We start from the raw sequence: 12,729 nt of genomic DNA, 5'->3' as shown, positions 1-12,729 counted from the left end.
TGGTAAACTGAGGAGATTTTTATCTGCTGAGCATAAAGATGGATGATGATAAATTTTGAGTATCGAGGCTGTGGCAATAGGGGCCTCATTTTTTTGAGGCACTAAAAATTAATGTCAAAACTTTTAATTTTGGAGGGGATCCGATGTATAAAGAACATAAAACTGGTGTGAAATGTTCACATTTAGAGGTGTGTGTGACCACACGTGGGGCTGAAATTTTTTGTACAACAAAACGTCCATAACGTGCACTCCTAGGAGACCACTTCCTTTTTCCTGTCAGTCTGCCCCTGGTTGCAGAACTGGAGGGATGTGGTCTATAGAGGGTAGCGATTGTGTGTCTTTCCACGTTCAGGGAGATGCACTGGTGAGCAGAACATGATCACGTTTCTTTTACTCCTCTTCCATTTTGGATACATCTTGTTTTTCTTTGGTTTTACCTAAAAAGTATAGCCTTGCAATGTCGTACGTTCCATTAGATGCTTTTTATAAAAGTTAGTGGAAAATGTTCAATGTACTGATGCCAATTTCCTTCCCTGTTGTTTTCCAGCTTTGCATAACTTTCAAAATTATAAGCATAAGTCACACAGCATCAGAAAAATAATTGCACATGTCGACTGCTTCGTGGCATAATAGATAATGGCAGAAAATGATTAATTTGGTCCATCTGGGTTTTGCCCAGTTATTCTGTACTGTGTACATAAACTCAACGTAGAAGCGTGATTATTTATAGGACGTTGTTCCTTATCCGAGTCAGTCAGTTGTCTTATTTTATTTATTTAAACATTTCTAATCTGCCAAGTACAAGAAAATAAAGCGTAATCATAAAAATCACAAACAAAAGTCACTGATCATGCCCAGTCCATCACAGAGATCTCAACCCCACGCCTCTTTGGTTAGGAAAAAAACATTCAAGGTTCAATAGTTAGCCTAACTCCCATCAAGACTAAACTGGATACAGCAATGCCTCGATCCCAAGCTCTTCGCTCAACCCCCTAGGAGATCCCTCTTATGACCACCAGCCACTGGCGTAGCCAAGGGTGGGCCCAGGCCCACCCAATAGCACCACATGTCTAATGTGGCTGGCAGGGATTCCCAAGCCCCACCAGCTGAAAATTCCCAACTGTCCCCCCTGCATACCTTTTAAATAGCAGATCTTTGCCTGCTACAAGCAGCGACTGATCCATACTGTTCGCACCGGCCCTGCAGTCTTCCCTCTGATGTATTCCTGCTTATGCAGAAACAGGAAGTTGCATCAGAGGGAAGGCTGTGGGGCCAACATGAGCAGTGTGTATTAGTTGCTGCTCGTTGCCAGTGAAAATCTGCTATTTAAAAGGTATGCGGGAGAGGGGGGTGTTTGATAGACCATATGGCATGCAGGCAAGAGAGAGAGAGACCAAATTACTTGTGGGACAAGGCGGAGTTCTTCTGCCCACCCAAAATTGGGTGTCTGGCTTACGCCCCTGCCACCGGCCAATGCCCTTCTCATGCCCTCAGCTCCTCCTCACCTACCAGTCAATCCCTCTCTTATCCTTCAGCTGATCTCTCCCTATCCTTGGTAGCTACCCTTCCCTTTTTAGCTTCTGCACTGTCCTATTCCTGATCAGCCCCGCAGAAGGAGGAGAATGACAGCAGTGCACTGGCCCACATCTTCCTCTGTAACTGCTGTAGAAAAGTGACTGACACACTTCACAGGTATTATATAGCGCACAAAAAAATAAGAACATTTTTCAGTGCCAAAGAAGCTCGATAACAATGGATCATAACGTGAGGCTCAAGGAGGCAAACTCTGGAGTAATGTTAGAAAATATTTCTTCATAGAGAGAGGATGGTAGAGACATTAAATAGTAGCAGAAATCCAAAAAAGCACGGGATAAGAACAGAGGATCCGTAGCAGTGAAGAAATGAATGAAAAAAAAAAAAAATCAGAAATCACAGAAGGCCAGTGGTTTGGAACAGGAAGGAAATGTTGGGCACATTGGTTGGGCCTTGTGGTTCTTATCTGTCATCATATTCTGGGTTAGCAACAGTTGAGGTGGATATTCTGGGTTTAGCAACGGTTGAGGTAAATATTATTCGGGGCAGGTGCTGTACAACTTTTACGTGAACATGTCCCGACTTGGACAGATTAGTTACCCGTTCAATGGCTTCATTTTGCTACTGAGTTGGTAACTGCTAGGCCCTTCTCCAGTCTCCTAACCTTGCCTCCAACAAAATGAATAGTCTGTTCAGCAACTTTAAACGAGCCAAGAATTAGCTGTTCCCTGGGCTGCAGTTTAAAAAAAAACCAAACAAATGCCTCTCATGTGGTCTGTACGTGCCGATGGGCTGCTTAAATGGCTTTGAGTAATGTTCTGTATCTTGTTTCGCTTTCACCCTTTTTCTTTTGGAAGTTAGTCACTGTTTCCTATCTCTTCATACAGGCTGACTTGGTCCCGTCTATGAAAAAGTGAGAATCGCTATCAGTCATGCCACCGCCGTTGGACATTGTAAAAGTGGCTATTGAGTGGCCAGGAGCAAATGCCCAGCTCATTGAAATTGACCAGGTGAGAGAATTTGTCTTGTTGAAAAGGGAGGAAGGCAGCTGAGGTATATGGAGGAGGAGTGAAGTCCTGGTGCTGAAGATTTAGCTAAACGGCAATTGGTTTAAGCCAGATCTTCCCAAACTGGGGGTTGGGACCCAAAATGGGGTCACGAAACCTGTCTTTGGGGTCATGACCTAGGTGAGTTCTCCGTTGGTGCATCATTTATTCTGCATCTTCCAGGGGTCACATAGTTTTATTTGGCTGCAATCATGGGGTCACAGCCACAAAAATGATTGGGAAGCACCGGTTTAAGTATGTGCTTGTATACGTGTAACCTGTTAACTGATACTGTATATTGTTTGGATCTTCATTCATTCATTATTAAGTTGGGGCCACTTCGGATTCTAATGATTTTAAGGAGAGCTGCCAAGTATCAACGTGTAATTAAACTCTGGAATTTGTTGCCGGAGAATGTGGTAAAGGCGGTTAGCTTAGCGGAGTTTAAAAAAGGTTTGGATGGCTTCCTAAAGGAAAACTCCGTAGACCGTTATTAAATGGACTTGGGGGAAATACACTGTTTCTGAGATAAGCAGTATAAAATGTTTTGTACATTTTTGGGATCTTGCCAGGTATTTGTGACCTGGATTGGCCACTGTTGGAAACGGGATGCTGGGCTCGATGGACCTTTTGGTCTTTCCCAGTATGGCAACACTTATGTACTTCCCATGTGGGCCATGACGCTGCTTATCAGTGTATGTCAATGACATCCGTTTCCACCGGCCATCCCTCAAACACCAAGGATACCAGCATTTCCAAATGCGTTCTCTTTTATCTGTTGAGAAATGCAGCTCTTCCCTCCCGCCATCCCTTTTCTGTCCTGAGCCTGGGTAGAGAGCCAGAGTAGCAGGGAATTAACAAAAAAAAAAGAAAGACGGTGGGAGCCACTTTAGAAGCCTCCAGGGGCTTCCATTGGCTCCTGGGCCTTGCACTGAAGAGCACTTTGGTATATTGCAACAAATGTGTTCCATTGTCTGGTTGTTATAAGTAGGGTGAAAGTGGTTCATTTATGTTTCAGATGATATTATTGGTTCCTGTTATCATTGTCCTGCCCTTTCATGTGTTATTTTTAAAGGTATCACCAAAATAGTAAGCCCAACTCCTATCGCTGTTGCCTATCAACAAGTACTTTGAATCCCAGTTTTAGATTTACTATTGGATCCATCAGATACACATGCTTCAAGCACAAGGCTAGTTTCTCTTGTGCCTGACATAATAAATAAGGGTGAGCATGTAATCGTCATCAATCCAGTGTAGTAAATATCAAGAAATGCTCATCTTACTGCAGTGGGAGCCGACGTGTAAATTAATAGTATGTTTTTTTCAATTATAGAAACGTCCCTTGGCATCGATAATCAAGGAGGTGTGTGATGGGTAGGTCGTGATTTTATGTACATGAGTTAGATATGCTTTACCGAGCAATGGGCCAAGGAAAACCCATAAAAGTAAGAATAGCCCTTTGGTAGTATTCTGTGATGATGTCTGATAAGGAGTAATTAATCTATCGACCTCAGAAACAGAGATGTGATGGTTGAGGTTAGTTAATTATGTTCTTCCCCTCTCATTTTCATCCCTGTCCCTAAAAGCTCTAACTTTTAAATCATATTAGGGAAGTTTCTCTGGAATAAGAAAAAGCTTATGTACCATTGAGAGAGAACTCACCTTTGAATGAATCTGTGTTCTTCAGGTGGTCGCTGCCAAATTCAGAGTACTATGCATTTCGTTATGCCGATGGACCTCAGCTGTACATAACAGAACAAGTAAGTCTTAGACTGACATTACTGGCATTTAGGGGGTCCTTTTACTAAACTGCGGTTAGTACTAGAGTGCACTTATCATAGCTTAAAAGAGCGTAACGCAGGATACACCAAGGCGTGCAGCAGTAAAATCCCAATGTGCGCGCGCTAAAACATATTTCAGAATTTTTCTCAGAGGGAGCCTGGGGGGGGGGGGGGCAGAGAGTAGACATGACGACGCAGGATTAGCGCATGAGCCCTTCCTGCCTACAGAATGAGTGGCGTTAATGACTCCGTGCTAATTTTTGTAATGGCTGCGCACACTAATGACGACATTGGCACATGGCCATTAATTGGGAAAAATGGAAAATTGGCCATTTTCAGGGTGCAGTAAAAAATGGTTTTAGTGCGTGGGGAAGACCCACATAAGGGTGTGCTAAGGCCACTTGTTACCAGTTTTTCACATGTTTTGGGACGGATCATTGTATGTCACAGCTGGCCAGCTGTTTGTGTTGTCTATGCCTCTATTTGTTCAGCTCCTTTCTGTGGTGTGCTTTCATGTTCTCTTATCTGGTATCTCTCCTTACTTCAGTTTTTCTTGTTTTACGCTGTTATAATGGTGGTCCCTTTTTTTTTTTTTTTTTTGTAGACTCGTAGTGACATCAAAAATGGGACAATCCTCCGACTTGCTGTCTCTCCTGTGAGTTTTATCACATGTCTTTTTGCCTCCTCATCTCATAAAAGCAGGGCTTTTTTTTTTTGGGGGGGGGGGGATACTTGGGGGTACTGAGTACCGGCACCTTTTCCACTGTCTGCTAAAATTGACCCATGGTCCCCAAGTTTTAATGAAAAGTCCCAGGCTCTACACACCAATCCTGCCTTGTCATAGATTCTGTGACTGGTTGCAGGGGGCCTGGCTATTGTAGGGTGGGTCTCTCAGCGATCACCCCATCCCTGAAGGGTGGACTGGCATTTGAGTACCGGCACCTTTTTCGCTAGAAAAAAACGCACTGCATAAAAGAAAGCGACATGTATCCATCACTTCATTTCTGAAATGAGATCATTATTTGTTATAATCAAATTTCAAAATAAGGGGAAAAACTGGAGAATTGTTTATAGAAATTGGGGAAAAGATTAGCACCTCGTGTGTGATGCAGGTGTATTTACTTATTAAATGAAACCTCTGGAAGAGTTTAAAAATAAAATCCAAAGAATGCAAAAAAAAGAAAAAAAATTAATAAATGAGAATGAGAAGCTCCAAAGCATATAAAATAGGACCTCAAGGTGTTTTCTGCAGTAGAGTTACATGCTGACAGCACTGCTCATTATTTTTCCTCTCTTATAATCATTGGTCCAATGTTTAAAATGTGAATAAAAACAGTTCTTGTCCTTCCCTACACCCCTTCCCGTGCACTCCGCTCCATGGATAAATCCTTCTTATCTGTTCCCTTCTCCACTACTGCCAACTCCAGACTTCGCGCCTTCTGTCTCGCTGCACCCTACGCCTGGAATAAACTTCCTGAGCCCCTACGTCTTGCCCCATCCTTGGCCACCTTTAAATCTAGACTGAAAGCCCACCTCTTTAACATTGCTTTTGACTCGTAACCACTTGTAACCACTCGCCTCCACCTACCCTCCTCTCTTCCTTCCCGTTCACATTAATTGATTTGATTTGCTTACTTTATTTATTTTTTGTCTATTAGATTGTAAGCTCTTTGAGCAGGGACTGTCTTTCTTCTATGTTTGTGCAGCGCTGCGTATGCCTTGCAGCGCTATAGAAATGCTAAATAGTAGTAGTAGTAGTTCTAGTAATTATAAGAGCCACATGTGAAAATGCAAGGTACTTAACTCAAATAATATCGACACATGTTCCTTTGTCCTCCCGACTTGAGTTTTGTCAGGCATCCACGACTGTCTCGGGGGTTAATCTTCAATATATCCGAGGAAACCACTATAAAGCAGGTGTATAAGGATCTCAATTAAAGGGGGCTTCTCTAATATTTATTTTAGAAGCTTTGGAGATTCTGCTTTTCATTTATTTACCCATTATTTTGGTATCCCTTAATGGTTAAATAGCATACTGGGATTGTCATGCTATCTAAGTTGATCATTTTGGTTTACAGAAAAATACAAATGTCATGCATACCATTTCAGTATTACAAAACATCAGGTGATCCATATTTTGTGGGACGATGCACCCCTTTATCATTACATTACAATTTTTTTCTTCTCTTCTGCTAATACCCAATGAGTTCAAAGCAGATCACCAACAAGAAAAACTAGGTATAAACACCTAGGACCATACAAAATTTGAAAACACTTCTGGTCTATAACTATACAGTTATGGTAGTAAACTTGCTTATATTTCCCAAGTCATAAAGGGCATTTACGGAGTTCTAACAATCTGTTTCTCAATGTCCCTTCTGTAAAATAAAATATGTGATTGAAGTCTGTTTGGAAATATTCTTTTACCTTCCGAGGCACAAAAATATCGAATCGTCTACTTTAAACAGTTCGCTGAAGTACTTACAGTTCTTTTTGAAAGGTCTTAAAAACATATTTGCTCGCTTCTTAATGTTATGTTTCATAAAAATGACTTAGATGGATATTTTTTTTATTAAGATTTAATTACTGATTTTAATGTAATTCTATCCAGTTGGGATATTTTTATTTATTTTTATTTTATTTATTTATTTAGTTACATTTGTACCCCGCGCTTTCCCACTCATGGCAGGCTCAATGCAGCTTACATGGGGCAATGGAGGGTTAAGTGACTTGCCCAGAGTCACAAGGAGCTGCTTGTGCCTGAAGTGGGAATCAAACTCAGTTCCCCAGGACCAAAGTCCACCACCCTAACCACTAGGCCACTCCTCCACTGTTGCTACTATTTGAGATTCCACTAGCAACATTCCATGTAGAAGTTGGCCCTTGCAGATCACCAATGTGGCTGCGCAGGCTTCTGCTTCTGTGAGTCTGACGTCCTGCACGTACGTGCAGGATGTCAGACTCACAGAAACAGAAGCCTGCGCAGCCTTCTACATGTGGAATAGCAACATTCCATGTAGAATCTCCAATAGTAGCAACATTCCATGTAGAATCTCCAATAGTATCTATTTTATTTTTGTTACATTTGTACCCTGAGCTTTCCTACTCATGGCAGGTTCAATGCAGCTTACATGGGGCAATGGAGGGTTAAGTGACTTGCCCAGAGTCACAAGGAGCTGCCTGTGCCTGAAGTGGGAATCGAACTCAGTTCCTCTGTTCCCCAGGACCAAAGTCCACCACCCTAACCACTAGGCCACTCCTCCACTCCACTTGTATCCCACTTTTTCCCACCTCTTTGCAGGTGCAATGTGGCTTACAAAACATCATGGATAATGGAAATGAGAAGAGAATAGGCACTTTGTTTGGGGGTACTGAGTATCGGCACCTTTTCCACTGTCTGCTAAAATTGACCTCTTTGCTCTGTGATCCGCTTTGAATTGCAAGTTAAAAGTGGAATAGAAATCGCAGAATAGAATAGAACATTGGTTTAGAAGTGACATATTCACAAAAAAGAGCAGTTTTTAATCATTTTCCTAAATAGCATAAAATTATACTCTCTTCTTAGATTCTCTGATACTGCATTCAGAGCTTTAGCTGCCTGATAAAGAGGGAATTACAAGTCTCTTTGATCTTATCCCTTTAGGACCTGGAAAACATAGTTCCATTACATAGCTTCCCACTATTCCAGAACCTGTAGGATAATTGTGTCCATCAACCAGCAGGTGGAGATAGAGAACGGAAAACTGAGCTGAGACATCTCTATCTCTCTCTCTTGGCATCCAGTCCAGCTCCTCAGTATTTTCTGTCTCCAGTGGGTGGATGGACATACTTTTCAGCCTTTGGTTCTGAGTGATTTGCTCTTGGTCTAGTTGGTCATCTGGTCCCCAGTTGAGTTACAGGTGGTGTGAGTCTGCAGAGTTGTATCTGGAGGTCTTCAGATCCCTGTCTCTGGTGCCCTGCAAATTAACTTTTTCCCTACCTTCACCTATGTCCTGTTTCCTGTGGAGCTCTCCTTTTCCAGCACAACAACAAAGAAAGGAGAAGGAAAAAGGTTTGCTTTTCAGAAATCTCCTTTTGAGCCACTCCAGAAGGCCTCCTTGAAAGATCTAAAAGTGTTCTTGGTGGCTGTTGCATCAGCAAGTAGGGTTTCAGAGCTTCGGGTTCTCTTGTCAGGATCCCTTTCTTCGCTTTTCAGAGGCAGGGGTCTCTCTGTGCACGGTTCCTTCCTTTCTTCCGAAAGTGGTATCAGCATTACATCTCAGCCAATCTGTGGAGCTTCTGACCTTTTGCAGAGAGGATAAAGAGGCTCGGTATTCTTCCTTGAAGTTTCTTGATGTGTGTAGAATCCTTGTTAGATATCTGGAAGTTGTGAATGAGTTTCACAAATCAGACAGACTGTGCTTTTTTGTAAACAGAGGCTTGGCCTCATGGCTTCCAAGCCCACAATTCTTAGATGACTGAAGAAGACTATCACGTCAGATAATTTGCTTGCAGGGAATCAGACTCCTTGGGCCTTGTGGGCTCATTCTACGAGGTGTAGAGTAGCATCCTGGGCAGAGACTACCTTAATGTCTCTGGCAGATATTTGCAAGGCGGCGATGTGGTTGACGTTGCATACCTTTACCAAGCACTACAGGGTGGATGTTGCGGCACGCTTGTAAGCCAGTTTTGGAGCTTCGGTCCTCAGGGCAGCGGTGCTATGATCCCACTAACTCTAGGGATTGCTTATGAACATACCACAGGTTCTGAATGGTGGGAAGCTATGTAACAGAAGGAGAAATGAGGTCTTATCTAATCATTTTCTTTCTATTAGTCTTTCACACTATTCCAGAGTCCCGCCCAAGGTTTCTGAGATGTTTAGTCATTATGAACTAATGGGTCATATAACTTCTGTCACTTTGCATGGTGCTTCCTGCATATCTCTTGTTCTCTACTACTGAAAAGGTGTGAGCAAAATCTAAAAATAAATAAAGTTGTCCAGATATGAGAGAGGTTCACACATGTTTGCTCATCTGGTTAGTGGTAAGTTAGCAAGTTGTTTAAGCTTGTTGTTTTTATTCTGAGTTTCTCCTTACTGCTTTTCTATGTAAATACTGAGGTGCTGGTCTGGAATAGATAGTTGCACGGGGACTGGAATCTTACCCATCCCCACCCATCCCAACTTGAATCTTTCCCATCCCCGCAAGAATTTAACCCATCCCCATAAGAATTTAATGGTGCATAAAAGAAAATTCCAGTCAGCTCCCTCAGTCTCTCTCTGGATTTGAGCCACAGCACGATAGGCAAGGGAAGGAATGGAAGTTGGAACACTCTGGTGTGCACATGTAAGATTTGTCTCTGATTCATTGGCACTGTGTGCTGAGTGGTCACCACATGCACGCACCAGTAGGTCAGGTGACATCCGATGCTGAGGTCTGCGCATCAGCCCGGGAGCAAAGAGAATTCATTGTAACATAGTAAGTGACAGCAAATAAAGACCTGAACGGTCCATCCAGTCTGCCCAATAGTCACACTCAGTATCAATTTATAATTAAATCAACGAGTGTGATATTATATACTTGACTATGGTCTTTCTTTCGTGTTTCTGGAACATAGACCATAGAAGTCTATCTGGCCCTATCCCTATGTTCCAACTGCTGGAGTTCTCGTTGAAGCCCACTCCAGTCTATTCGTCTTCTCATTTGTGGGACACAGACTGTAAAAATCTGTCCAGCACTGTCCTTATGTTCCAGCCACTGAAGTTGCTGTCTAAGCCCTCTCCAGCCCATCCTAAACCAGACTGCCATAAATTAGATACAGACTATACAAGTCTGCCCGGTACCGGCCCTAGTTAATCACAGCCTGAGTCGCCATCTAATCGTCACTTGACACATCCACACACATTCAGCCATTTAAGGTTAGTTTTTTTTATAACTTCCATTTTCTAATTAGAGATCCTCTGTGTTCATCCCACGCCTTTTTGAATTCCATTATCATTTGTCTCTCTACCACCTCCTTAACGGGAAGACTTTCCACATTTGTGCTGTTAAAGCAAGGAGGAGGAGACGGCACTCCAAGAACTTGGTACTCGGTAGATGAGAGGCTGGTGCAGGTGCAGCTTACACTTCCGCGGGAACCCCGCAGAACTGCGTCCGTCCCTGCGGGAATCCCGTGAACCCCATTCCCATGCAACTCTCTAGTCTGGAAGCCAAGAGAGAGATGACTGAGCTCAGTTTTCAGTTCTCTATCTCCATCTGCTGGTCGATGGTCACAACTATCCCATAGGTTCTGGAATAGTGGGAAAGACTAATGGAAAGAAAATTTTCAGGTAAGGCCTAATTTCTTCTTGGTTCTAAGATCATAAAGAATGTTTTCGGAAGTCACATAAGTCAAGTAAATGAATCTTATAGACAGGACCTATTCCTTGTCAAATCTTGAAAATCATGCAGTATAATTTAAACAATACTCATCGAAACTACTACTACTACTTATCATTTCTATAGCGCTACCGGACGTATGCAGCGCTTCACACTTGAACATGGAGAGACAGTCCCTGCTCAATAGAGCTTACAATCTAATTATGACAGACAGGACAAGTAAGGGATAAGGGTTAGGACAGACAGGACATATCAGGGATAGGGGACAGTTGAAGGTTTAGGAGTTAAAAGCAGCATCGAAGAGGTGGGTTTTTAGCCTAGATTTGAAGATGGCCAGAGATGAGGCTTGGTGTACCGGCTCAGGAAGTTTATTCCAGGCATACGGTGCAGCAAGATAGAAGGAACGGAGTCTGGAGTTAGCGGTGGAGGAGAAGGGTGCAGATAAGAGAGATTTGCCCAGTGAGCAGCTCGTTTACCTGGTTTCTTTTTGTATTTTATTGGGTGATATGGGCTGGGGATGGATGGCCTGTCGGAAGTATGTTCAGAAGAATCCGCAGCCAAGCGGAGAACTCGAACTCCTCACGGGAAAACACAAGTATAAGTGAGAGTGGGATGTTTGACCACGGAAATTCAAATCCCGGAGACAAGAATCTTAAAAGGCTTGTTTATTGATGAAAAGACAAATTGAGTGTCGTAAAAACTAGACAAATCGATTTGTCTACTAGCAAGCTTATCACCAAAGGTCTTTCTAAAGACCCGTACAACAGATCATCATATCATGTGCTACCTACTGCACATATCAGCTGTTCTTCCTGGCGTCTGAGACTCAATAAACGACACGTTATTGAGCAAGACTCCTGATGCAGGCCTGACGGCCGTAACACAACAGTTGTGTCGAGTCTTTTCATCAATAAACAAGCTTTTTAAGATTCTTGTCTTCAGGATTTGAATTTCCGTGGTCAAACATCCCACTCTCACTTATGCTTGGCCTGTCGGACGACCATTGGGAGCTTGTAGGCAAGAAGTGTTTTGTTGTTGTTGTTGTTGCCTTATTCTCATTTTGGTTCCAGTCCAGGGCAGCCCGGCAACTACTGGAGAGGATCCAGTCTTCAAGCATGGATGCCCGACTAGATGCTATGAAGGAACTGGCTAAACTGTCCGCGGACGCTACATTTGCCACAGAGTTCATCAACATGGAGGGGGTCACCATCCTCACCCGGCTTGTGGAGAGTGGCACCAAGCTCCTTTCTCAGTGAATATCACAGTATTTCCATTTCATTTCATTCTTAGGTAGTGCAGCTAACAGAAGAAAAGCAAAGGAAAGGGGGATGGGATTTCATATACTGCCTTTCTATGGTTTACAGTCAAAGTGGTTTACATATTATATAAAGGTCAGGTTTTCAGAACTGGAGTCCAAAACAAGGTGAGAAGGTCAGAGCTAGGGATCTGCATAGCATAAGAGGTCAGAAGAAAGTTCAGAACCAAATTGGCTACACTCCGGAGAAAGAAAGTGGCTGAAAAGTTATTTAAATTTTTTTTTTTTTTTTTTACATTTGTACCCCACACTTTCCCACTCATGGCAGGCTCAATGCGGCTTACATGGGGCAATGGACGGTTAAGTGACTTGCCCAGAGTCACAAGGAGCTGCCTGTGCCTGAAGTGGGAATCAAACTCAGTTCCTCAGGACCAAAGTCCACCACCCTAACCACTAGGCCACTCCTCCACTGTTGCTACTATTTGAGATTGTACATGGAGTGTTGCTATTCCACTAGCAACATTCCATGTAGAAGTCGGCCCTTGCAGATCACCAATGTGGCCGCGCAGGCTTCTGTTTCTGTGAGTCTGACGTCCTGCACGTACGTGGTGCAGGACGTCAGACTCGCAGAAACAGAAGCCTGCGCAGCCTAGTGGAATAGCAACATTCCATGTAGAATCTCCAATAGTAGCATTCCATGTAGAAGTCGGCCCTTGCAGATCACCAATGTGGCCGCGCAGGACGTCAGACTCACAGAA

General features: G+C 43.1%; 1 protein-coding gene across 2 annotated transcripts in view; it reads left to right on the top strand.

Moving 5' to 3' along the window:
• ELMO2 (engulfment and cell motility 2) overlaps positions 1–12,729 on the top strand; it is a 132,708-nt gene that overhangs the window by 60,546 nt on the left and 59,433 nt on the right. For both annotated transcript variants that reach the window (XM_030211442.1, XM_030211441.1), the window contains exons 2-6: positions 2,421–2,543; positions 3,913–3,953; positions 4,267–4,339; positions 4,965–5,015; positions 11,787–11,968. In XM_030211442.1, coding sequence (XP_030067302.1) covers positions 2,466–2,543; positions 3,913–3,953; positions 4,267–4,339; positions 4,965–5,015; positions 11,787–11,968 — 425 coding nt within the window. In that variant the 5' untranslated portion in view covers positions 2,421–2,465. The remainder of the gene's footprint in view (positions 1–2,420; positions 2,544–3,912; positions 3,954–4,266; positions 4,340–4,964; positions 5,016–11,786; positions 11,969–12,729) is intronic.

Source organism: Microcaecilia unicolor, chromosome 8, assembly GCF_901765095.1.
Source record: "Microcaecilia unicolor chromosome 8, aMicUni1.1, whole genome shotgun sequence".
Lineage (NCBI taxonomy): Eukaryota > Metazoa > Chordata > Amphibia > Gymnophiona > Siphonopidae > Microcaecilia > Microcaecilia unicolor.
This window is presented reverse-complemented; position numbering and strand designations above follow the sequence as displayed.